The 26,639-nt window shown below is 37.8% G+C and overlaps 1 protein-coding gene across 1 annotated transcript; it reads left to right on the top strand.

Moving 5' to 3' along the window:
• The first annotated feature begins 288 nt into the window (after positions 1 to 288).
• On the top strand, positions 289 to 26,639 carry LOC133853941 (alanine--tRNA ligase). Its single transcript, XM_062289962.1, has 23 exons — positions 289 to 656; positions 3,331 to 3,569; positions 4,674 to 4,814; positions 5,293 to 5,439; positions 5,620 to 5,772; positions 6,233 to 6,362; positions 15,986 to 16,082; positions 16,216 to 16,336; positions 17,922 to 17,981; positions 18,799 to 18,849; positions 18,922 to 19,017; positions 19,186 to 19,287; positions 21,361 to 21,483; positions 22,023 to 22,166; positions 22,273 to 22,344; positions 22,444 to 22,519; positions 22,594 to 22,736; positions 22,834 to 22,942; positions 23,028 to 23,215; positions 25,057 to 25,146; positions 25,283 to 25,465; positions 25,796 to 25,975; positions 26,434 to 26,639. The coding sequence occupies exons 1-23, from the start codon at positions 329 to 331 to the stop codon at positions 26,503 to 26,505; spliced, it is 3,045 nt and encodes a 1,014-aa protein (XP_062145946.1). The 5' UTR covers positions 289 to 328; the 3' UTR covers positions 26,506 to 26,639.

Raw genomic sequence — 26,639 nt, 5'->3', positions numbered from 1 at the left:
CTCCGACTAACCTGAGCTTTTTAGGTAACTTTTCCTCAGGTAGTTTTTTTTTTTTTTTTTTCTTTAATTTTCTGATTTATGAAAAATTTATTTGTTTAATCTTATAATTATACTCTCTCTATGTTATGACATTCCGAGTTCAACTCTAGTTTTGTTCTGCATTTTTCTTTTGAAATTGTTACTTTTATTGGGAGATCCAACGGTGGGGCCGAACGAAGGAATAGATCTAACGGTTAATGCTTGGTGTTGTTTACTTATATCCGGTGTTCGTTGCTAGCGTGCGCTCTGGGAGCTATTGGCGTATAAAAAAAGTATTAGATAGCGTTGAATGACTTGGGGATTCTTTGTCAACGCAAGGATTCTCTGTAACCCTATACCTCTTCTTACCTCGCCGCCATTCCATTTTCACTCTTCCAAACGCTGTCTTCTCAGCAGGCTCCGTGTATTATCTGTTGGCTCTTTCGCTTCGTTCTCTTCCCTCGCTACGACGTCGGTTTCTCCCAACATGCCGGGTGTCGAATCCGAAGTTGTGGAGTGGCCGGCGAACCGCGTGCGGGAAACGTTCATCAAGTTCTTCGAGGAGAAAAACCATGTCGACTGGAGGTCAAGCCCGGTTGTGCCGGTCAATGATCCGACTCTACTCTTCGCTAATGCTGGTGCGGTTCTCATTTCCCTATCTGCCTCTGTTTGGTTCCTGAGAAAACGAAGAAAAATGTGGAAATTGGACTGCTTTTAGATTTGTTTCCTAGTAGATAACCTGTTTCATAGCAATTAAAGAAAGTCATGAAGAAATGATGACAATATGCTTTGCTTTTCAGTGTTTTCTGTTCGTTCAAATATATTATTCTTATTTTCGTATGTGCGACATTATAATTGTTGGTTTTGGTTTTCTGAAATAATGAGAAAAACGCTTTCTTATTCAGCATCAAAGGAAAAACTGATCTCTGCTGGGCCGTGTACCATGCGTTTGAGAATGTGTTTCTAATCCGCTGTTTAGTGGAGGTTTTATTTTTCATGATCCTACACAGAAATGAAATGTAATAAAAAGCCTAGAGAGCTATTGATTTCTACCTCTCGTTATTGAGCCTTTTCTTCGTTATCTCTATTAGGGCAAATACTAATCGGACATTCATTACAAAGTAGTATTTTCACTTTATACAGACTTATACACACACAAACGCGCACTGTGGAACTATATATATATATATTTAGAGAAAAATCCTATTTAGCCCTCGGTTTTCATCTAAGTTGGATTTAGTCCTTAGGTTTCCAATTTCAAGAATACAATTCTTAGGTTTTGCGTAAGTTTAAAGTAGTTCCCTATGTCAATTTATTGTCAAAGTTAGTAGTTTGTTATCTACTATATGTATCTCATTTGACATGTTGGTATCCCAATGCAATGCCACGTCAACAAGTGTCAAGTCATTCGTAGAAAAAAGAAAGACCCAAAAAAACCAATTGATGTGATGCATGAAACTTACAGAACACAAAACCTGAGAACCTTAAGAGCAAATCCACAGCCCACGGTGACAAACGGCTTCTTCTTGGGCTAGGAACTTGAGAAACAAAAGACTTCTTAGTCTCTTGCATCGGCCATTCTTCTTCGTCTCTGATGCCGTCGTCCGTAATTGAACAAAAGGGTTGCGAATTCGAAAGAAGAAAATAAAAGAAAGGGAAAGGGAATCCCAGCTGGCTACAATAACTCCAACACATATCTCAAACCAAAATGTAGACAATTTTTAGTTTGAAATAGTTCATGTTCCTCACAGGTTCAATCATGCATTTTTACCAACCAATATGATTAGCCAATTAATACTATTGCCTGTATGACAAAATTTGAAGTTGAGCAAAAGATGAAAGTAGAAGGAGAAATACACTACCACTCAATTTGTAATTCAAAAATTTTACTTTCACCAACATGAGAACCCTTTTTCTTTTAAAAAAAATGTTCTACAATTAAACGAATGAATGAGTGAAATTTTGCGGGAGCGGAATGCGAGGCTTTTTAAAGATGTCGAGACTGTAATGGTAGTGTTAAGGAAGCGTGTACTTAACACGCTATATCTTTGGATAGCCTCCCGTCTTTGCCACCTAGGTGTTTCTACTTTTGTAGACTTTCGAAATTTATTAGCTGTTCCTCCCGTTTAGGGGCACTCTTGTATACTTTTCGTGTATTAGGGTTGCGCCCCTCTGCGCTTTTTTATTGAATTTGAAATTACTTATCAAAATTTTTTTTTTGAAAATTGACCAGACACATTTGTTGTGATTATGATGTTTACAAATATATTCACATGGAAAAACCAAAAAATGAACAAAGTCAAGCAGATTCGTTCTAGATTCAGCCAACCCATTCACCACAACTGAAAATCATATCCAAAATAATTCATCTTTGGAAGCATTGCCTCCGCGTACTTTCATTATTAGATGTGTTTTGGGTTGCCCAGCCCTAGCTTTGTACTTTCTTTTTTCAAGTATCTATATAAAAAAAAAAATAATATCCAAATTTTTTTGTTATTGGATTAAAAAATTTACTAAAAAGAAAAAGGCTGCTCTGTTTCTGGATTTCAGAAACTGAAAAAAGAAAAACCATAATCCCAATTTTTTTAAAAAAGAAACTGAACAACTCCAAGCAAATTTAACCAATGATTCAAAATCTAATAACACAGCCTCTTTTCCTTCAATGGTAAGAGAAGAAAGCAAATAAAAAATGTAAAAAGAAAAGTGATAATAAAAATTACCTGGGAGATGCCATGACATTAGAGACTAAGAAGAACGGGCGATGCACATAGACGAAGAAGAAGTCTTCTGTTTCTCAAGTTTCAAGCCAAAGAGGAAGTCTTTGGTTACTGTGGGTTTGCTCTTTAAGTTTTCAGGTTTTGTGTTTCTCTAAGTTTCATGCGTCACATTGATTGGTTTTTGTGGGTCTTTTGTTTTGTATTTTTTGTTTGTTTGTTTTTTTTTTCTATGAATGACTTGACACTTGCTAACATGGCATTGCATTGAGGTGCTTGCATGGTTGCTGACATGTCAAATGAAACATTTGACAAATTACATATCGTTAACTTTTGACATTAAAGTAACAGAATGGCCTATTTTAAACTTGGTCAAAACCTAAAGATTGTATTCTTGAAATTGGAAATCCAATGACTAAATCCAAATCAAATGAAAACCTAAGGGCTAAATATTTTTTTTCCTTATTTTTACATGACTACTTTGGCTATGTTTTCACTCTTTGATATGGGATTTTATGTTCATTTCTTTGTAGACGTTGGGTTGCATAATTATATTCTTGTGTATTGAGATTTTTTAAAATTGTGATACAAACCACAGGTATGAATCAGTTCAAGCCCATCTTCTTGGGGACAGCTGACCCTAACACTTCCTTAAGCAAACTGACTCGTGCATGCAACACCCAAAAATGCATTCGAGCTGGTGGAAAGCACAATGATCTTGATGATGTAGGGAAAGACACATACCACCACACCTTCTTTGAGATGCTTGGCAATTGGTCATTTGGAGATTACTTTAAAAAAGAAGCCATTGAATGGGGTTGGGAACTTCTTACAGAGGCAAGTTGGTTCATGCTTTTCTTAGTTTTGGCTTATTTTTTTGTTAGTGGCACTCTTGATCTATTTCTTTTGTTCTTCTAAATATTTGGCTTTCTTTTGCTGTCAGCTTTCTTTTGCTGTCATGTTTGAGTTGTGAACAAAAGTTTAGTCTACAAAGAAATGAATAGTAGTGAGGATTCATGTGTTTTGGCAATTTTCTTTTAAAAATCCATATCATGTCACAGCCGTGCATCAATTCACTTAATATTTACTCTTTTTACACACGGGAACCTCTAGGATTTAGTAATGTATAGATCGTATCGTTAAAGCCAGTTATAGTCGAATTTCATTGATTCAATCTGATGATAATTTGTACCATTTTGCTTTTACTTCACTGGTGTGCTCATGGTTTTTATGTTCCCTTAATTATTCGTTGTACATATTGATGCACAGTGACTGGTGATACATATAGAAAAAGTGTTGATTCTGTTTGAGATACTGTATCACATGTTTGGTTCTCTGAAGGGGGCCTAATAAGAGAAATGGGAGGAAGGATCCAACTGCCATACCTAACTTAAGCAAGACTTCAAGCATTAAAATTGAATAAAGAAGATTGTTGGTTCATCATTTATCCCCTATATATATTCCCTTGGTTATTAGGCCATCACATTTCACTGATATTAATTTTTTCTGAATAACAACTGTTAGCGTCATTCATTCCATTCAAACCTTCAACAAATTCAAAATCAGGTGTTCCAATTACTAAGCATGGCCAAACTACTAACACCACTAATATTCTTCAAGTATTACTTTTAAAATGTCATATTAGATGTTCAAATTGTTAGGTTGAATGGTTTTTAATTATACTCATTGTAATGTCATATCAGACGCTAGGTCAACTTTTGGAGTAATAATTTAGTGAAGGAGAAATTTGATTGATGACTTTATTAAGTTGCTTCTGCATTCTTGTATAATATTGCTTACTATTAGGCTGTTATGACTGAAAATGCTTCTGAAATTGTAGTATATGCCCTGATTTGGAGTTAAGTAGTCATTCATGTGATATCCTATCTTTATATCTTGATGAGTGTTATTTTCAATTTTTGTCGTTTGTTGCCTTTGCAGGTTTATAAACTACCTAAAGATCGGTTCTATGCCACGTATTTTGGCGGTGATGAGAAATTGGGCCTTGCTCCTGATGCTGAAGCTAGAGATCTATGGCTTAAATTTTTACCACCAGGACGTGTGCTGCCTTTTGGGTGTAAAGTATACTTTCTTACTAATCTTCTCTTACATTTTTTTATGACAAAGGTCTAGAGTTTTCCGGAAATTCTTTTACTAATGTAATATGGATGTAATATGTTTCAGCTATATTTGTAAAAATATATAGTTCTGCTGCTGAAATTAAATGGTAAAAACTAAAAGGTGAAAAATAATACAGACACACATGTAAAGGTTACTGCTGAACTTTCTGATGTAAGTGCTACGTTAGCATCTTCGCAATGATACATGTGCCTGTCTTTGAAACAAATGATAAGCTAACTCTTGGAATAAAGATTTTCTTTTGCTGCTCAAATTTGAAACTTCTAATCTATTTTTAACAGCAAACTATATGCCATATATATTAATTCTTTTCTTGCTTGCACTAAAAGGTTCCATCTAGTTGAAATATTTTCTTCTTGTGCATTAATTATTTTCGTTATGCTATATTAATTGGATTTATTATTTTTGTTCCTTTGAATAGGACAATTTCTGGGAGATGGGTGATACTGGTCCTTGTGGACCTTGCACAGAAATTCATTATGATAGAATTGGCAACAGAGATGCTGCATCATTAGTTAACAATGATGATCCTACGTGCATTGAGATTTGGAACCTTGTCTTTATTCAGGTATAACTTGGCCACGATGTCTTGTGGATCCCCATTTAGCATCTCTGAAATGAGGTGTCTGAATCTTCTTCAAAAGATGCCTTACTGTAGTTATGTCATTCTTCTTCTTCTTTCTGGTGTACTCTGGTGCCTAACAATTGATTTGATTTGTTTTCACATTTGTTTAATTATTTCTGACAGTTCAATAGGGAAAGTGATGGTTCCTTAAAACCTCTGCCTTCTAAGCATGTTGATACTGGCATGGGCTTTGAAAGATTGACTTCGGTACTTCAGAACAAGATGAGCAATTATGATACTGATGTGTTCATGCCCATCTTTGATGCAATCCAACAGGTAAGATGGTGAGGCTGATGGTTGTACAAATTATTTTGTTCTGATAGTATTGATTAGCTTTTTTCAATTTTTGAACAGTACCTCTTCCAATGGTTGGAAATATGAAATATCAATGCAGTGTCCAGATTAACATGTACTAATAGCATGTCTAAGATGGACTTTGATGTTTTGGATTGAATTAGTTCCATTGTTTGGTTCTATGCCTCTTTTGCTAAAATTTCATTTTTCGCTTCGTAATGAATAGATGGTATGGCCTTGAAAATATTAAAGCGGCATAATTAACTCGCCATTGATTGTTATATTTTTGAAATATCTCTTTCTGAGATTTTATTGAAGATTTTTGCTTCCTATAAGACTTTTCCATTTTAGCCAGATTTCTTTGGCATGACTAAATGTGGATTTGCATTATTTCGTTGAGCGGTTGATGATGCTACATGTATATGATCCATTTTATTTGTAGGCAACTGGGGCTCGATCATATTCTGGGAAAGTTGGACCAGATGATCTAGATAGAGTTGACATGGCCTACAGGGTTGTTGCAGATCACATTAGAACTCTTTCATTTGCCATTGCTGATGGGTCTTGTCCAGGTAGGGTACTAGAGACAAAATTGTTGTCTGCCCATCTTTTCTACCTTTCCCTTTCTATAGCTAATGATTTATGCTCTTATAGCTAATGATTTCTGGTTTGAATAGAGGCCTCTAATGCCACATTGTTGTACATTACCTATAATTTTTGGTAAAAAATGGGAAGCCTTGTAAGCAGAAAGTAGTAATCTCCAGACAGAAGCCAGACTTTCCTATTCTCTACTTACAGAAAGCTCTCCATTTTGGATCTTTTATCTGATGTGAGGGAGGATAGAAAAGTTCATGAAACACCTGTGTACCAAAGGTTCAATGGGGCAGTATTTTTTCCATGTAGAAGCGAAATCTTGAGTTCATCGTCGAGCTTGAGGGAAACTCCATCAGGCTGAGAATAGTGGAACGAGGGAAGGGGTACCTCCGCTCGATTTTTCTGGGGAGATATGGAGCATTTTGGTTACTCTTGACGCTTGAGGATGTGGCTAGAGTGGAAATCAGTGGGGGTTTCTTTTGAAAGTTCAGAGATTCTTAGAGTGCCTTTTTGGGTTAGCGGTAAAGTAATTATCACGGCAGCTACATGCCCATTAAAGAGTTCAATGGCAGTGTGCGGAGGGGATTTATTCTTATTCTTGAAGAAAAAAAAAATGGGGTTGGTGTGGATTCCTGGAGGTTCTGCGATTTTCGTTGTCTCCATATTCATTTGTGAAGCCCGCACCTTCAGTCGTTGATTTACCCTTACCGGAGTACCAGGCGGTAGCCGGATAGAGCAACTCAACCTCTGTAAATGGTAAGGGTGCAGGAGGGGTTTCGGTCACGTCGCACCATCAAGTGCATCCCATTAGGCCGGTGCAGAGCATTGCATCACAGCCGTGTAGTGATGCCAATTGTGTTGCTCCTTCCAACACCTGAATATTGCCAAAACAAGTTGTTAGCAACAAGAAGGTACACATTGTATTTTCCTTCGTGAGAGAGACTCAAATCCAAAAAAGCCTTCATAGTACTCTCCAAGTGTTGGCAATATCCCACGATTGAGGGTCGACATTGACGTTCTAGGAAAATGCCATGTCAATTGGATAAGAACAAAAACTCAGGTGGCCTCCGTGTGGGTACCACGCGTAATGGATGGCTCTAAGACCTCAGAGCAGGCTGGGCCTAGGGAATAGTACGAGATGGTTTAGTTGGTGCCTGGGCCCAGTAAAACTCCCAAGCCCATGTAGCTTAAGGACACTTGGTGTAGTAACAGGCTTTTCTTTAGGGTCTCACAGCCTACTCTAGCTCACATGCAATCAACGGGCTTCTAAAAAAATCTGTAGTAATGGGCCCTTCTTCAGGCTTTCATAATCCATTACAGCCCACATGCATATAATGGGCTTTTAAAGCTTTAGGCTCTCACAATCTACTGTAGCCCACATGCCACCAGTGGGCTTCTTGTGGTTCCCTCCTCTTGCAAAGAAAAAAAGGATGAACTCGGTGTAGTAATGGGCTTTTCTTTAGGCTCTCACGGCCTACTGTAGCCCACATGCAACCAATGGGCTTCTAAAGAAATCTATAGTAATGGGCCCTTCTTTAGGCTTTCATAGTCCATTCCAGCCCACATGCATAGAACAGACTTTTAAAGCATTAGGCTCTCACAATCTACTGTAGCCCACATGCCACCTGTGGGCTTCTTGTGGTTCCCTCCTCTTGCAAAGAGGATGCCCTTTGCAGTGTTCCTGAGATCTCTCTCAACTCCTCAACCCCCTGATGGGATAATTTGAGTGCTCAGATTGGGGTCAAGAGACGTATGTATGGGCTTGAGATTTTGGGGGTTTCTTATTAAGGCTTTGAATAGGAGGGGTTTCAGAGTTATCTGTAATTGAATCCAACTGTAAGGGTTATAGAGTAATGTCGGGCTCTTTCAAAAAGGAAACATGGAGCGTGGTTAAAGGGAACTACGATTCTAAGAGGAATCCATTCAAACCCTGTCCTTCTCCACGGTATGTACATGGCTTCTACCCCATTATGAATTGAAAAATTATTTGTTGGAATGTTTGAAGACATAATGATGCAGGGAAAAGGCTTGGCATTAGCAACTTACTTAAAAATTGGAAGCCTGACTGTGTTTTCAAGAAACTAAAATGGAGCAGATTTAAGTTGGTATTGTCTGGGGTTTTTGGGGTGGTCCTTTCACGAGGTGGTCTATTCTGCCAGCCACATGAGATTTTTTTTTTTTTTGGGGGGGGGGGGGGGTTACTAACTTAATGTGGGATAGACGTGCAATAGAGTGCATTGAGGAGGTGGTGGACACTTTCTCTATCTCATGTAAATTCAAATCTGTTTTGGACCAGTTTGTTTGGCTTTTTGCGGGAGTTTACAGTCCCAATGCAGATTCCGAAGTGCATTATTTGTGGGAGGAGTTATAAGGGGTTTTCAGTTGGTGGGAAGTTCCTTGGTGCACTGGGGGAGACTTTAATGTTACTCGCATCCTGAATGAAAGATTTGGAGTGTCTCAGTTAACCTCTACTATGAGGGGATTTTTAGATTTCATTTCAGAACTGGGGTTGATGGATATTCCATTGGCACGAGGTTCTTTCACTTGGTCTAACAACCAAGACCCGCCTTCTATGTACATGATTGATATATTTCTAGTTTCTTCGAATTGGGAAGAACATTTTCCAGAACTGATTCATCGCCGTCTCCTTGACTCTTATAAGATCATTTTCCCATTTTGCTCGATAGTGGAGATTTGGTTAGAGGATAACGCTCATTTAAATTTTAGAACATGTGGCTGAAAGCAGAATGTTTTGTAGACTTGGTGAAATATTGGTGGGATTTGTATTAGTGTCTTGATACTCCCTGTTTTGTTTTTGCTAATAAGCTTACATGGCTGAAACTTGATTTAAAGCGTTGGAACAAGGCCTTCATAAATGTAGAGGAGAGAAAAAAGGCCTTAATGGAGGAGATCTAGTCTCTTGATTATTTAGACGAGGAGAGAGTCAGGAGGGCTAAGGTGAAAGCAAATTTGGAGAATGTAGCTCTTATGCAAGAAGTTAGTTGGAGGCGAAAATCTAGGAGGACCTGTTAAAAGATGGGAATCACAATACGAGTTTTTTTACCGCCTCGCCAACTCACAAGAGAAACAACTTTATCTCAAATCTTAGCATTGATGGTACTGTTACCCCCGATCAAGAGGCAATCAATGATAGAATCATTCAATATTACAAGTATCTCTTCACATAAATAGTTCATTGGCGCCCCAAATTTTTTTTTGATAAGTAAATGAAATTTTATAAAAAGCGTAAGGCGCCCCTCTAAGTACATTGAAAGTATACACAAGGAAACACCTAAGAAGATAAAGAAAAACGAACAAGAAAATCAGAAAAACTAATAGACACGGGTGACAAAAAAGCCTCCGTCCAAAGATACAACATAAGATGATAAGAAAAAACGAAGCAACAATATCCTCTATGGAATTCTCCAAGTCTTCAAAACACCTAATATTTCTCTCATTCCAAACACACCAAAGAATGCAAATAGGCACCATCTTCCAAACTACAGCACTCCTTGACCTACCTGCCTTCCACCAACAAGCAATAAATCTACAACTCTCCTAGGCGTAACCCAAGACAGACCAAACCGAGAAAAGACGTGATTCCACAAAGTAGAAGCCACATCACAATGAAGAAGAAGGTGGTCTACAGTTTCCCCATCTCTTTTGCACAAATAGCATCTATCCACAATGATGATCTTTCGCTTCCTGAGATTATCCGCTGTAAGAATCTTTCCAAGGGCTGCCAACCACGCGAAGAAAGCCGCCCTCGGAGGAGCATGAGTCCTCCACACACTCTTCCAAGGGAAATAACTACCCTCACAACCGGCCAAGGAGCTGAAATAGGACTTCACCTTGAACACCCCTTTTTTAGAAGGGACCCACCTAAGCCTATCAGCACGATCTCTACTCACCGTGGCTAAATGCAACACATGATAGAAAGATGCAAATACACCCACTTCCCAGTCATGCGCCTCTCTAACAAAGCTCACATTCCATTGGATAGATCCGCCCAAAACCTCCATATTATCCGCAACAGAAGCATCCTTCATCCGAGCAATACCAAACAGAACAGGAAAAGCTTCCTTCAACACCCTATCCTCGCACCACAGATCATGCCAAAATTTTGTCCTAGCCCCATCCCCCACTTCCAATCTAGAGAGACCAGAGAAACTCCCCCACCATTTCCTGATATTCTTCCACAGCCCCACCCCATGAGCACCTACAGGCTCGTGGGAACACCACCCACCCCACAAACTACCAAACTTGGCATCCACCGCAACTCTCCACCAAGCTTCTCTCTCTATTCCATACCGCCACAACCATTTACCCAACAAAGCTTGGTTGAACAACAACAAATTCCGAATACCCAACCCTCCATTTGAAATTGGGGAACAGACTTTCGACCACTTCACCAAGTGAACTTTAGATTCTTCACCCAATCCACCCCAAAGAAAATCCCGTTGTAGCTTCTCTAATCGAGCAGCACACTCCTCGGGAGATGGAACAGAGACAAAAAACAAGTAGGCACATTTGCAAGGGTACTCTTAATAAGGGTTACTCTACCACCCTTAGAGAGATACAACCTTTTCCAACTAGCCAAACGATGTTCAATCTTCTCAACGACCCCGTCCCAATATGAGTAGACTTATAGGAAGCCCCCAAAGGAAGACCAAGATACTTAACCGGCAAAGTGGCAAACCCATACCCTAAAATATCGGCTAGCCTTTCCGCTTGATCAACATGCCCCATTGGAATTAAATTAGACTTTGCCAAATTAACCTTCAGACCCGAGACTGCTTCAAACAGGAGGAAGAGACTCCGCAAATTACGTAACTGAGAAGAATGAGCACTACAAAAAATTAGTGTATCATCTGCAAACAGAAGATGCGAAAAATCTGTGTCACCTATTTTAAAACCTTCCAGCAAACCCCCCCTTAACTGCAGCTGAGATCATACGGCTCAAGGCTTCCATCACAAAAACAAACAATAGGGGTGACAAAGGATCCCCTTGTCTCAGACCTCGAGAGCTACTGAAAAAACCAAAAGGGGAGCCATTGATTAACACCGAAAACCGCACAGTTGAAATGCAATGAGCTATCCACCTACACCACTTTTCCCCAAAGCCACACCTCCTCAACATATACAAAAGAAAATCCCAGTTAACATGATCGTATGCTTTCTCCAGGTCCATTTTGCAAATGATGCCTAGCAACCCTGATCTAAGCCTACTATCAATGCATTCATTAGCAATAAGAATCGGATCAAGAATCTGCCTCCCTTTGATAAAAGCTCTCTGAGATTTGGAAATGACCTTCTCCAAGACTAACTTCAATCTGTTTGCTAGAACTTTAGCAATAATCTTGTAGATGCCTTCCACCAAACTAATAGGCCGGAAATCTTTGATGGAGTTAGCCCCTGGAACCTTCTGAATAAGAGAAATAAACGAAGCATTCAGGCTTTTCTCAAATAAACCTCTGGCATGAAACTCATCAAAAACCTTCATAATGTCCATTCTCACGACATCCCAGCACGCTTGAAAGAAGGCCATAGAAAAGCCATCAGGACCCGGTGCCTTATCACCATTCATAGCTGACACTACCTTCTTGACCTCCTCCTCTTCGAATGCTCTCTCCAACCAGCTAGCATCAGAATCTGAAATAGAATCAAAGGACAAACCATCCACCCTAGGCCTCCACCTACTCGGCTCATGAAAGAGTTTTTGATAGAAATTAACCACATGATCGCCAATATCTGTCTTATTAGAAGAAAGAATATCTCCAATCATTAAAGAGTCAATAGAGTTGTACCTTCTGTTTGAGTTTGCTATGGAGTGGAAAAATTTAGTACACTTGTCCCCTTCTTTTAACCACAAGACTCTAGATATTTGCCGCCAGCTCACCTCCTCCAAAAGAGAGCACCTCTCTATCTCTCTGACTATCTCTGTCTTCTTCTGAATCTCCTCCTCAACTAATGCCCTACTTCCTTCAGTATCATCAAAAACCTGAAGTTCCTCAAACAACTTCCTCTTGTTCCTTTCTACCTTACCAAAAACCTCTTCATTCCAAATCTTCAAATCCTTTTTCAGAGCCTTTAGTTTACAAGCAAAGGCAAAACTAGGGGTACCTTGGAACGAGTACGAATCCCACTAGTGTTTCACCTTCCCCACAAAACCTTAGATGGTTTGGAGTTTCTTTTGTTAGACTTTGCTGAAGCGGATTGGTTAGAGCGACCGTTTCAAGAGGAGGAAGTCCTTCAGTTGTTGCTTAGTATGGATGGTGATAAAGTGTTGGGCCCGGATGGCTTCACTATTGCCTTTTTTCGGTTGTGTTGGTTTATAGTGAAAGATGACCTTATTTGCATCTTCCATAACTTTCATGAGCATGAGTTGATCAAGAAGAGTCTTAATGCTACTTTCATTGCCCTTATCCTTAAAAAGATTGGGCTGTTAGAAGTAAGGGATTTCAAAGCTATCAGCCTAGTGGGAAGTGTTTTTAAGATTTTGGCTAAGGTCCTTGCTATTAGAATGAAACATGTGTTGGGTTTGCTCATAGTGAACAATTAGAATGCCTTTATAGGGGGAGACAAATTCTAGGCTCAGTTCTTATAAGAAATGAGTGTCTTAGCAGTAGGTTGAAGTCGGGAATTCCCGGTGTTTTGTGCAAGCTGGACTTGGAGAAAGTGTATGACCATGTCAACTGGGAATTTCTCTCCTATCTTTTGGGCCGTTTTGGCTTTGGTTCTAAATGGAGGAAATTGATGTTTGGTTGTATCTCCACGGCCTGATTCTTTATTTTGATTAATGGTCGTTCGCATGGATTCTTTGGTAGCTCCAAGGGCCTTTACCAAGGGGACCCTCTTGCGCCTCTACTCTTTATGATTGTCATGGAGGCTCTTAATAGGATGTTGTCTAAAGCTATGTTTGGGGGTTATTTATCTGGATTCCGGGTAGACCTCCAAAATGGCGCCCCCTTGGAAATCTCCCATCTTCTTTTTGCAGATGACACACTTATTATTTGTAATCCAGATCAAGACGAAATCTATAATTTGGCACATATTCGCTTGTGTTTTGAGTCTATTTCGAGCTTGAAGCTCAGTCTTCGGAAATCTGAAGTAGTTGCAGTGGGGGAGGTACCGTAATAGGAAGAGTTGGCTGATATTCTTAAATGTAGCATATCTTCTCTGCCATTGAAATATTTGGGACTCCCACTGTGTGCTTCTTTTAAGTCAAAAGCTATTTGGTATGGGGTAGTTGAGAGAATGGAAAGAAGATTGGCTAGTTGGAAGAAGAAGAAGATCTACTTGTCTCGGGGTGGTCGCCTAACCCTCATCAAGAGTACTTTATCCAGTTTACCTATGTACTTGTCTTTTTTTTTCTTTACCAATCGGTATTGCTAGAAGATTGGAGTGTGTCTTCAAAGGGACTTCCTTTGGGAGGAATAGGTGGTGAGCGCAAGTAGAATTTTCTATGGAGACAGGTGATTGTTGGGATGGGATCCAAAGAAGGGGTTGGTATTTTGAGGAAACTTGAGGGCCCTATAAGCTATTGGGTGTGCCTTTGGAGGAATATTTAGAATGTATGGGGGAATTTCTCCAACTCTGTCTCCTACAAGGTTGAGGATGGGTCCCCCATTTGTTTTTGGCATGCTGTTTGGTGGGGAGAAGCAGCTCTCAAGTCCTCATTCCTAGAACTCTATTCAATAGTGTGTGACAAAGAGGCCTTAGTGTCGGATTACTTGGACTCCTTCAACACTTATATCCATTGGATTTGAGTTTCTTCAGAGCAGTCTAGGATTGGGAGTTTGAGTTCCTTGATGTTTTCCTCGACCTATTGTACTCCTCAAAAGCCCATATGGGGAAGACAGATAAAATGTTGTGGAGCCCAACATGCAATCATAGCTTTGAAGTGAAGAGCTACTATTACTCTTTATAGCCTGGAGAGCCTTGTTTGTTCCCATGGAAAAGCATTTGGAAGGTTAAGGTTCTGCCCCACATTGCTTTCTTCACTTGGACGACAACTTTGGGTAAAATCCTCATAATTGATAATCTTAGATGACGGGGTCTGTACTCTTGTTAATTGGTATTGCCTATGCAAAAAGAGTGAGGAGACTGTAAATGACCTTATTGTGAGTTTACTAGCGATCTTTGGCACTGGGTTCTAAACTTATTTGGAATTTTGTGGGTCATCCCGAGCAATGTCTTAGAGCTGCTACATTGTTAGAAGACTCAAGGATGGGACATTGCGTAGAGGCTATCTGGAAAGTTATTATTGCACTAAAGAATTGGCACCTATTTGAGGGTTGCGAGTCTTATGTGCCCGGTTTGAAATCATCCTTTTGCGGGATCTCTCTTAGATTGAGTTGTATTTTATGTTCCTAATTTATTCTCTTCAAATCTGGTTAACATTTAGACTTCAGACACCATTGGAGTAGTTGTATTTCATGTATACTTTTTGTGTACAAGACTTTGCATTTTCTTCTAATAAATTATTATTCATAAAAAAGAAAAAAGAAAAAGAGGAAGCCTTGTACGCTCTTGGAATGTAGTCTTTTATTTGGCCAAGGTAGTTGATATTTAGGAATGGCTATTGACTGGGTGGTTCTACCCGACGTAGTTGATATTTTTCTTTTCTTTTTTCTTATTCCAATGGATTAGTCTGTATGAATGAGAGACAGTTTCTCAGAGAAGGAGAGTCTTCCCTTTATTCTTGCATCCTCTCCCTCATACTGAAATTTTGATCTTGAAGGCTCCTATTTTGTTGCAGTTTTTTTTGCCATTTATTTTACAGGTCTTTAGAGGGTACATGGAGTTTAGGTGATGTAAACATGTAAAAGATTCTGATAGGTGACTTGGCACCTTATGTTGGAATATTAGAATGTGTAATCATGTAAAAGAACACTGTACTTGGACAATCCTCTTATGTTTTTGTAATTGTTTTGTTTTGTTGGATATTGCTTTTTTGTAATTTTTCATATAAAGACTAAATGGCACCTTAAGAATGGAATTTTCTTTTTGATATTTACACGTTTTACTCATCTTTCCCGTTAGGATGTTGAAATCTATTGCTTTAATCCAAGTTTAACTGAGGATTGCTTGATCTAATGTAACTGAGGGTCGAGATGTAATTACTACCTCTAATGACAATGGTTACATGAAACCGTTGTTGGGGCATCTAATTTCTTTTGAAATGCTATGATAGTTTTCTCTTTTTTTTTTTTTTTTTTTTTTTTGGTTTTATTTATGAAATATGCATGTCTACTATATTCAATTTAGGAGATTACTCGGTATTTTGTGAGCGATCGACTTTAGTAGTTCTGGAGTAATAACTTGGGCAATTTCTCTTGATGTGTAGGCAATGAGGGTGTAGGCAATGAGGGTCATGAATATTTGAATCCATCATAGGGGAATCTAAATTCTCTTTCGTAATGTTCTGACAGTTTTCTTGTTCTTTCAGTTTTATTTATGAAACATTTTCCACTATATTTTCTCTTTCAATGAAAGGGTGGTCTACTTGTGGACATTTATTTTTAAGAGATTGTTCAATCTTTTGCAATCTCTCACCTTTAGGTGTAACTTGTTTGTGCCAATTTTACTTGATGTGTAGGCAATGAGGGCCGTGAATATGTTTTGAGGCGTATTCTTCGTAGGGCTGTTCGTTATGGAAGTGAGGTCTTAAAAGCTCAAGAAGGATTTTTCAATGGGTAGGGGAGATGTGTTTTACTTGTGATTATTTTCTATTTTGGTTTTGCAGTTTATCTCCATCCCTCCTGCCCTTTCTTCCTTTGAAACTCATTAAACTGCCATTGGGAAATTCAATGGTTTTGTTACATTTAGGCTTGTAGACATTGTGGTGAAAGTGATGGGTGATGTTTTTCCGGAGCTAAAACAAAATGAAGTGCGCATTAGAGGCATAATTGCAGAAGAGGAGGCAAGTTTCGGCAAAACTTTGCTCAAGGTCAGTGAATAGCACAGGAATTGTAGGCCTCCTTATGGTTAATATTCAAATGATCAGTTGTCGCTGAGATACGCTTTTTAAGGAAATGATGGTTATAGCATTTTGACTGTACTCTGTACTCTTTTTATTTATTGATAATCTAGTTTGGTTGCTATGTGAATGATATTTAAGGATGAATTTCTGTACAGATTATGCATGATTTTTTTAGAAATATATTTCTAGGAATATCTCGAATTGTAAGTTCAGGTTGATACCCATATGTAGAATGATATGCCCACCATGTAGAATAAGGTTCTATTAAGTTAGTTGTACTATTAAGAAACAGTATCTGTTAAATTAGTCACTACAATTGGTTAAAATTCTAATTCTATATGCATTAATAATGCAAGGATATAAAAATTTCAATGCGCATAAAACTTAGGATGTTGTAACACCAAAATCCTATGAAAAAAATATAGTGAAAAATTTCAATGCGCATGAAACTTAGGATGTTGCAACACCAAAATCCTATGAAAATATATAGCGAGTGTTTGGCAAAATTTTCAAATTCACTGTTCATTTTTCAAATGCGAAAAAACACTTTTTTGACAATAGTTATCCAAACGAATTTTCAGAGGTGGTCCGACCCCCAACAATTTTTAGTTTTCATTTTTGTTTTCGAAAACACTTTTCAAAACACTGATCATTTTCAAAACACAAGATAGGTTTTTCCTCTAGCACCTATACATTGTCTGAAACACCATGAAAAATCCGTTCTTCCTTTCCTTCCAAATGGACCATAGGAGTGCGATGACAGACATTTTCCACATTATACCCTCTTTTGGAGCCCCTCTTAAGCGATCAATCTAGCAACTGGGGAAGTGTGGAAGGCATGACCCAAGGCTTCCCATATTTTGTTTAAAAGAAGGAGAAACAAAACCAATTCTGGGATGAAAATGGACAATGAATAACGGGATTATCAACTGGCTCTCATGGGTATGCAAGACACATTTATGAATGGCCCACTTCCTTAAAAGGAGATTGTTAGTATTGTATTTTTAAATTGCAGACCATGCTAATAAAGCAACTCTAGCTGACACTGGGGACTTGCAGATATTAGATCACAAATTATATTTGTAAGGTAATGTATAATTTACATATGAAATGATAATTTTCTGAATATGTGCGGGTATCGAATATTATGTGATGGGTTCTTTTTTATGCTACTGACTTCCATGGAAACATTACTTCTGTTGAATTTGATTCTGGTGTGCACTTTCAGATGTGAACTTTTTTCTCTTTCGATAAATTTGTAAGACAACATATTCATCAAAAAAAAAAACAAAATGTAAGAAAACATGAAGTCAAAAGTTAATGTTCAAATTTCACTTTATAGATTACTTCCTTTTTTCTTTTTTTCAATTTCAAATTGCGGTATGTGCATGAGATTGACATTGTTTGTCTAATGTGCCCTGCATGGGTGCTTTGCCTGCATGATGCCATTTTAGCTTTTTATATTTCCCTGCCTTGTAGAGAGATGGACATTGTTTCTGTCTAATGTACCGTCTTTGGCAACAAACATTGCTCATCATTCACTTGTCTTTAGGGAATTGAGAAATTTAAGAAGGCTGCTCAGGATGTTCAAGGGAAGATATTAAGTGGGCAGGCAAGTATTATTCTGATCTCTCTCTCTCTCTCTCTCTCTCTCTCTCCCCCTCTCTTGATTATATTTTGTGTTTTGTGTACTGTACTTCAATCACTGTTCTCATAATATGAATGCTCACTTTCCAAAATTGGCTTTGTGCTCTTCTCTTGAGTTATGTTGTTGTAGAATTTTTAGTATACGCAGAAGCTTAGAAGTAGATTTTATTGATCTACGATTATCACCTATTTTCTATTTTACTGTTGAAGCTGCCCCCAAGTCTTCCGGTTTGTTTCCTTTCGTACAGCTTGTGCATTTACTCAAAAAGTTCAGTGTAATGAACTCTAGAGTCTCTTAAACAGAAAGAGAAAAAGCCGGGGGGGGGGGGGTGTGGAATCCTCTATTCAATTATCAATACATTGTTGAATTTGCTGAAATTGGATTCTTCTCATGCCTTCTCTTATCATCTGCCAAGGTAACCACATCTGTTTCCTGTAAAAATTTTAACCAAAAAATCATTGGGTCACAATAATATTGTTGATAGCAAATATTACTTTCCTTATTGAATATATGAGCCAAGAAGAAACTTGCCAGACTTGGTCACTTGGATAACTGAAAATTCTCATTTAAATTTTTGGAATATGGTACTTTTAGTCACTTGGCACTGGATGTTGATAGAGAAATAGACCTAATTAAGTCAAGTTGACAAAAGCGGAAAAAATCTCGGATAACTGAAAATTCTCATCTTAATTTTCCAAATCTAATGGTTTACATCTTTTAAAGATTCGTTCTTCTTACCATACTCATCACTATCTGTAACCCAGTTTATCTCTTGTTGCAGGATGCATTTGTTTTGTGGGACACATATGGGTTCCCATTAGATTTGACCCAGGTAGGTGGAGTTCTTTCTTTTCTGTCGCAAATAATTACTTACTCTGTTTACTAATTATCTTTTCCTTATCAGTTGATGGCTGAAGAAAGGGGCCTACTGGTTGATGTTGAGGGTTTTAATAATGCCATGGATGAGGCAAGAGAAAGATCAAGGAATGCTCAAAATAAGGTTTTAAGAGTTCACTTTCTGTGCTCTGCTTTTACATCTGCTCTTAATAAAATAATGAATATAAAGGCTTAATCTTCTTCGGAGCCAGTGCTACAAAGAAAAATAATGAAACTGGATATTGCCAGAGTCATTGTGTCATACTTTTGTTCTAATATTATTTGTTGGCAGCAAGCTGGTGGTGCTATTGTTATGGATGCTGATGCTACCGCTGCATTGCACAAAATAGGGGTTGCTGCTACAGATGATTCCTTCAAATTTATTTGGTTAAAGGTTTGCTATTAAATATCACTTGTACTATGTTATTTAGATTGTTAACTGACTGGAGTTTGAAAATAAGTGTCTATGTGTGAAACTTTAGATAATGTTATTTAGATTGTTACTGACTGGAGTTTGAAAATAAGTGTCCGTGTGAAACTTTAGATAAAAATTCTCGTATCTCAACTTTGAAAGGGAAGAGATAATTTTCCTGGTAACTATACTTAAAAGAGTATGGATTTCTTGGGTGTTGTACTTATTTATTTATTTATTTTTTTTCTGGTTAAAATGTTAATCAGAATATTCAAACTTTTTAGGTAGCTGATGGCTTAAATTCAATCATAAATATTACTATTATTATAAATCTTCATAAACATTCTTGATCTAAAATTCATTTTATGTCAAATTTTCTAAATTTGTGGCCTATTTGCTGATGGAGCACTCCAATCTCCTTAGCTCCCTACTGCCTCTATTACCAAGTTTAGAGAGAGAATCCGATTCCTCAAGACGACGTTGCTCTTCAATAACCGTCAAAAGAGCCATAAACTGCTCCTCATGACCCACACATGAGATCCTCACGATCTGATAGATATCCTTCACACTTTGCAAAACCCAATCCGAGTAGTGGAGTTGCCAAACACAATAGAGGGATCAGAACACAGAGGAGAGTAGAGGACCTCCCCAAACTCACCATCACCGCCTCCATCCATCCCATCCAAGATTTAACTTATGATCCCCTTGCCTTTGAGGCCTTGGAAAAAATGTCATGGAGTTATCAAATCTGAATCAAGGGTGAGATAGATATGGGCTGTGGAAACAAATTTTTCATACCTCGTCAAAGAAGTCAAACAAAACATTGCATTGTAGTGTATAATATTTGACAAGATATTGAGAATCGAACATCTTCTTTGTTCTACTTGTGAGTCTGCAAATAGAATCCCTCGTGCCTACCCATTTTAGTGTTTACATGATCCCTTTTACTCGTTTTGGGGGTAAATTCCCACTTCTCCCAGACCATTAGACGTCTTTGCCTTATCTCGTTTAGCTCTGAATACTTTGTCAATGGCCCTCTGTTTGTGTGTGTGAGCACCTGTGTATTCCTAGTTGTACATTCTCTCTCCTTGAGGCTACAAGCCACATGGTATTGATTATGTTTATGCTTATTTTGAATACATCACCAATTATATTCTCTGAGTGGCTTCTACATATGTATGGCGGTATATCTGCTTGAATGGTGAATTGAAGTAGCTCTGTGGACTAAATTCATATTATGATCCTATATATTGGCCTATGCCTGGTTTTTCCACCTTGGAAGTTACAAGCTACAAGCATGTAATGTTTACATTCTATATAAAATATGATTCTGAACATTTTATATGGTGTATTTTGATTTTTCAAAATTCTCTGTTGACAGTAACATATTGAAAATGAACCTTTGTCATTAAATCACCATGTGAATGTCAATTTCTCCATTGAGATCTAATTCTTTCAATGCTTTAGAGACCACGTAGAGGGACTATTTCACCATAATAAAACTAGAAGTTGTTCAGATTGTTTACAGTGTATTAGATAATCTGGTTATTTGAGCCTATTATTATAAACATTTACTTTCTTGTAATTTGTGCTTACTAAGGTCCTTCTGGAACTTTTATTTTATCAACCGTGTTGAGTTTCTACATCTTTCTTTTTCTAGAGTATCTCTGCTTTTCTATATCTAAAAGCATATGTACAGAAGTGACAATACAGGTTGTCAATCCTTTTGTCACGTTGATGGTGTGAGGGATCATTTTTCTGGGGGTTTATGTGTTTTTGACTTAGAACTCTAATGAAATTGTACAAGTGCATCCTTGTGCATGGCCGTTTTACACCAATTAGCTATGCCGATGATAAACATTTTTTTCCAGTTCTGTAACCACTCAAGGGATTGAGATCATTGAACAATTACTGCTATAAGAATTAATTAATGGTGTCCAAATCAGCAGAAGGAAATTTCTGTGTGCATGAGTCTTATGTTTACTTGACGTTCTTTTGGTATTAAACTACCATATTTTGTATTAATCTTATTTGCTTTTTTATGCACTATTTCAGGACCATGAAAGTGTTATAAGAGCAATTTACACTGGTTCCCAGTTCTTGGAAAGTGTTGGTCATGGCAGTGAAGTTGGTATAGTTCTGGAATCTACAAGTTTCTATGCTGAGCAAGGTGGTCAGGTATTGCATGTCGTAGGTTATTTGCAACCAATTTGTGTCAAAGTAGAAGGTTTGTGGAATTTGTCTTTAATTATTTTACTTGTTGGAACCTAAATGGCAAGAACACACGGTGGTTCTTTTTGGGTCTGCATGACATCCAAAAGTAGTTTGAGTTCAATCTAGGAAAAGCTGCTTTTTGCATCCAATATACTAGACGAATATGGCAAGTAGAATATAATACATTAAAATATACAGTGGTGTCTAATTGTATAGTTTTGTAAATGAATATTAGTAGTAGATCTGAGGTATCATAGTTGGTCATTCAGGGAGTATAGGCCAGTGCTCTATCCCACCTTAAATGGAAGGGGTGGGTATATATGCTTTAGAGTAAATATGTGTTATTGACTGATGTAATTTGCTGATATCCGATATATGCGTTGGAATCTCAATTATTATGTCCACTCATAGACTGAAGAAGGCATGGAGACAAGTAAAATGGTGAAAGTTGGGCGTTTTTTTGTTATGTAATTAGGTTCTGAGTCTAGTTGTTGTGTTTCTAGATTTTTGATACTGGATCACTTGACGGCCCCTTCGGCTCATTTCAAGTTTCTAATGTTCAAATTTATGGAGGTTTCGTTCTTCATATTGGTTCTTTTTCTGGAGAGACTGGCAAATTCCTCGTGGGTGACAAAGTAATTTGTAAGGTAAAATGTTCATTATATTATATAGTATTGTTATTTCTTCTGTTCCTTTCCCTTTTTTTTTCTTTTTTTTTTTTGACTCTTTTCAGTTTTCTAATGACTTCTGCAGGTCGACTACGACAGGCGTAGGCTTGTTGCCCCTAATCATACGTGCACTCATATGTTGAACTTTGCTCTCCGGGTATGCCTGAATTTGCCAATGGTTTGTTAGTGAACTTGCAAAATTATGTTCGTTAATCCTTTTGTGCTTGTGTTAAAATTATTTGTATTATGAGTGCAGGAAGTACTTGGAAATCATGTGGACCAGAAGGGTTCTATTGTTCTTCCTGAAAAATTAAGATATGATTTTTCGCATGGTAGGCTCTATTCAAATGGCCAATTAGGTTATTTGAGTTTATGGAATTGCTTTAACACTGCTGAATTTGGATAGGCAAGCCGGTAGATCCTGGTCATTTGAGAAGGATTGAGTCAATTGTGAATGAGCAAATAAAAGCTGAACTAGATGTATTTGCTAAGGAGGCAAGCCTTGCTGAAGCCAAGCGTATCAATGGTTTACGAGCTGTTTTTGGTGAAGTAAGCTGCTTCAGTTTGTTGTCCTTGTCTTCTCAACTTGGTTGGTGTATGTCTTGTGAATGCTGTTTTTTTAACACATTTTCTGTTTTTGCTATAGGTGTATCCGGATCCAGTTAGAGTTGTGGCAATCGGACGTAAAGTTGAGGACCTTCTGGCTGATCCAGAGAACTACGAGTGGTCATCCATTTCTGCAGAACTCTGTGGAGGTTTAGTCTTGTAAATTATATGAGTGCCTTTTCTTGCACCCTTGCTCTGAATGTTGTATTGAATTTGATATATGGATACATCTAGGGACGCATATATCAAATACACGGGAAGCTAAGGCATTTGCCCTATTATCTGAGGAGGGAATTGCCAAGGGAATTCGAAGGATAACTGCTGTCACAACTGACTGTGCTTTTAAGGCAATGGAATTAGCATACTCGCTTGAGCAGGAAGTAAATGATGCATCAAAGATAGAAGCAAGCCTGCTGGAAAAGGTTTTTTTTTTTCCCCTTCGGTTCACTCACTTTTAGGCTTTGTGGCATGCTGTCAGCTCTTCTCACTGCTAGTTATTACCCTTAATCATAATGTCCCAGTTCCTCCTTTATCATATGAGTGTCACTTTGACGTGAGAATATGTGCATGGATGCGCAGCAACTCTTTTTTTTTCCCTTTTTTTTTTCCTCATTTTTATGCTAATTTGCTCCTCTGACTTTCCATTTAACTTTTGTGGCCTCCTTACTATAGATTTGTTGTTTGAGACATCTCTGGCATGTCTCATGATCCATTCGATAATGCATGCCCAGACTATTCTCTTATCATACACTAATTGTGAAATACCATACACTAGTTTTTCATGTAAGGTTCAAGAATATCTGATTTTTTTTATGGATAATATTTTGTTGAAAGAAAAATGCAAATCCCTCGGACACGAAAAGTATACAGGAGAGACAAACACCCTATACAAGTGTCTAAAATCTAAAAAATCAACATGAAGCTTATATGAAAAATCACCCTATATGAAGCTTATGAAGAGGAACATAATTATTGTGGATAGATGCTGTCTTTGCAAGCGGGATGGGGAATCAGTGGACCATATTCTTCTGCATTGCGATCTGGCCTCAGCTCTATGGAACAACATTTTCTCCCGCTTTGGTTTTTCGTGGGTCATGCCTAGGAGTGTGCTTGACTTAGTTGCTTGTTGGTGGAAGTCTGGGAGATCTGGGAGCGCTACTTCTTGGAAGATGGTGCTTATTTGCCTTTTTTGGTGTATTTGGAGAGAAAGAAACCTTAGGTGTTTTGAGAATCTAGAGAGCTCCCTAGAGGAGGTGCTAGAGTTGTTTCTCCATACCTTGTATGTCTGGTCGATGGCTTATTTGTACCCTTTATCTATCAGCTTTGCTAAATTTCTTGCTTCTTTTTCGCTTTCTAGTTAGGTGTTTCCTGTTGTATACTTCTAGTGTACGTAGGGGTGCCTTACGCTTTCAATAAAACTATCATTACTTATCAAAAAAAAATGAAAAACTAGTGTATGATATTTCCAAGCAGGTCTTCACGTTTGTCACCCATTCTAATGTGGCATCTGGTAGCCAGTGATTTCATGCATGAGTGAAATATTGGCACTAATTTTGCCTAAATTAGTTCTCATAGTTGTGCTTTGTTGGCCTTGTACACCAATCTTCAGGGAAGTTACGACATGGACTGTTTTATCACTCAATGAAATCTTTATATTCCAGAAAAATGAATGAATTTGCTGCATTCTGTCATTAGCAGTCAAAGTTTGTTTGGTAATTAGGTTGATGGCTTGACAATTATACTGATTTCTGATTAAGTATTTGTCAAAGTATAGCAATTAAGGTGGGAAGATTATTAAGAATGTATAAAGCTTTTGGGCAAGACCAACTTCAAGTAGAATAGTCCCTCCCTCTCGATGATGATAGAATTAGAGTATTGTTGTGATTCTGAGTTGACATTATCTCTTGTATATATGAATGAATGAAGACAGACCCATGAATTTTGGAGAACCTGCATATTGTTTGGATATGGTCTTGAAGGGAGAGGAGCCCATTTCCTTCTTTTTGGAAATCATAAAATTTCTTAATATCAAAGATTCCAACATCTATTGGTTGCAAATATATTAGTTGACAGTCTCCCACAATCCTCCACAGAATCTTGCTTCTTGGGTACCCTATAGAGTTATCACATTTGGTTTAGGACATTGCTTTTCTGGGACTTCATTCTTTTTCATTACAGGGTTTATATGGAGTGATTTATATTCATGTGTGTCCATATATTATGCTATCTTCTGTCAGTGACAATCTTGTTTTTCTCATTGCAGATAGTAGCTTCTTTGAAAAGTCGTGTGGACTCGGCACCTATTCCAGCAGCCAAGAAAGCAGATATCAGGGCTAAGATTGCCATACTTCAGGTATTACTGTGGGCTAAACATGTCGATGGCTCATTATAGTTTTTCCTCAGTGTCTGATTTCTGTGTTATTGTTCACTGCTCCATTCTTCTTATGCAATGGTTCTTCTATATGTTTTGAATTGTTCTGTTATTATAGAATCAAGTGAGAAAGGTACAAAAAAAGATTGCCGAAGAAAATATACAGAAAGCAGTCAAGGTCGCAACTGAGACGGCTGAAGTTGCTGCTTCAGATGGGAAGGTCTTCTGTGTATCCCGTGTTGACGTTGGTTTGGATGCAGCTGCAGTTCGTGAAGCAGTTCTAAAAGTCTTAGAACAGAAGGTGATTGCCACTCACTTTGTTGACAATAATTTTTGGGTGGGTTCAGGCTGTTCTGTATAATATGGATAGCGTTGGTTTTCTTTTTCAGATGGCAATGCATAAATCCATTACTTTAAATTGAGAAATTCAGGAATAGTAGCCATCAATATAATTAAGGGACATTTAACATCTTCCACCCCCCCACCCCCCAAAAAAAATAAAAAAAAAGAAATGGCTCAAGTCTGTAATGGCAATGGATCCGTGTTTTTGGTGCCCGACAACCAAGAGACACTTTCACACTCTTATAGTTAACTTGAGCAAAATATTGAGATTGTTGTGATGAATGGACAGGGAATATCTGCTATGGTTTTCAGTACAGATGAAACCACTAACAAGGCTGTGGTGTGTGCTGGGGTGCCGGAGATGGGAGATAAGGGGAAGCATTTGGAGGTGTCAGAGTGGTTGACAGCTGCTTTGGAGCCTCTCAAAGGACGATGTGGTAAAGGAAAAGGTGGTCTTGCATCAGGACAGGTTAGTAATTTTTACATGGTCCCAGCAGTTAATAGGTCTCATCTTAAGTTGTCTACATGGTGAAGTTATTAGTTATTTATTTGAACAATAAGATTTTCAGCTAGGAGTGGGGTTTTAAATTGCCTTAAAAGTTATTTTTTTTTTTTCTTTTTACCCACAAAGCCTTCTCTTAATTACCTAGCTCAAAAAAAAAAAAGGAACAAAAGCTAAAACAAAAATGAAAATGAAAATAAAATTTGAAAACAAAGAAAGAACCAAAGGAAGAATGCCCAAAAAGCCTTCACTATTTTTGGCTACCAGTGGGTTGATATGTGTCTCAGTGAGGAAAAAGGCATCTATCTAATTTGATTTCATTTTGTCATTTGATTGAGCCGGTGTCATTGTAATTTTTTTTGGTAATTTCTGTTATGAATATTACTTATCAAAAAAAAATTTCTGTTATGAATGTTGAATTTCAGGGGACAGATGCATCACATATAGATGAGGCAATCAATTTGGCAACAACATTTGCAGCGATGAAGTTGAGATGATATATTATGCAGAGTTTGCTTCCTATAGAAGAAACATGGCTTCATTTCCAACTTATAGAAATTCAAAACTGGGAACTAAAATGAGACACTGGATTGGCCAATTATTAATTTCGATATTCTTACTTTGCTCTAAA

The sequence above is a fragment of the Alnus glutinosa genome, chromosome 1 (genome assembly GCF_958979055.1).
Source record: "Alnus glutinosa chromosome 1, dhAlnGlut1.1, whole genome shotgun sequence".
NCBI classification, from domain to species: domain Eukaryota; kingdom Viridiplantae; phylum Streptophyta; class Magnoliopsida; order Fagales; family Betulaceae; genus Alnus; species Alnus glutinosa.
Note: the sequence above shows the minus strand (reverse complement) of the source record. Positions and strands in the feature narration are given on the sequence as shown.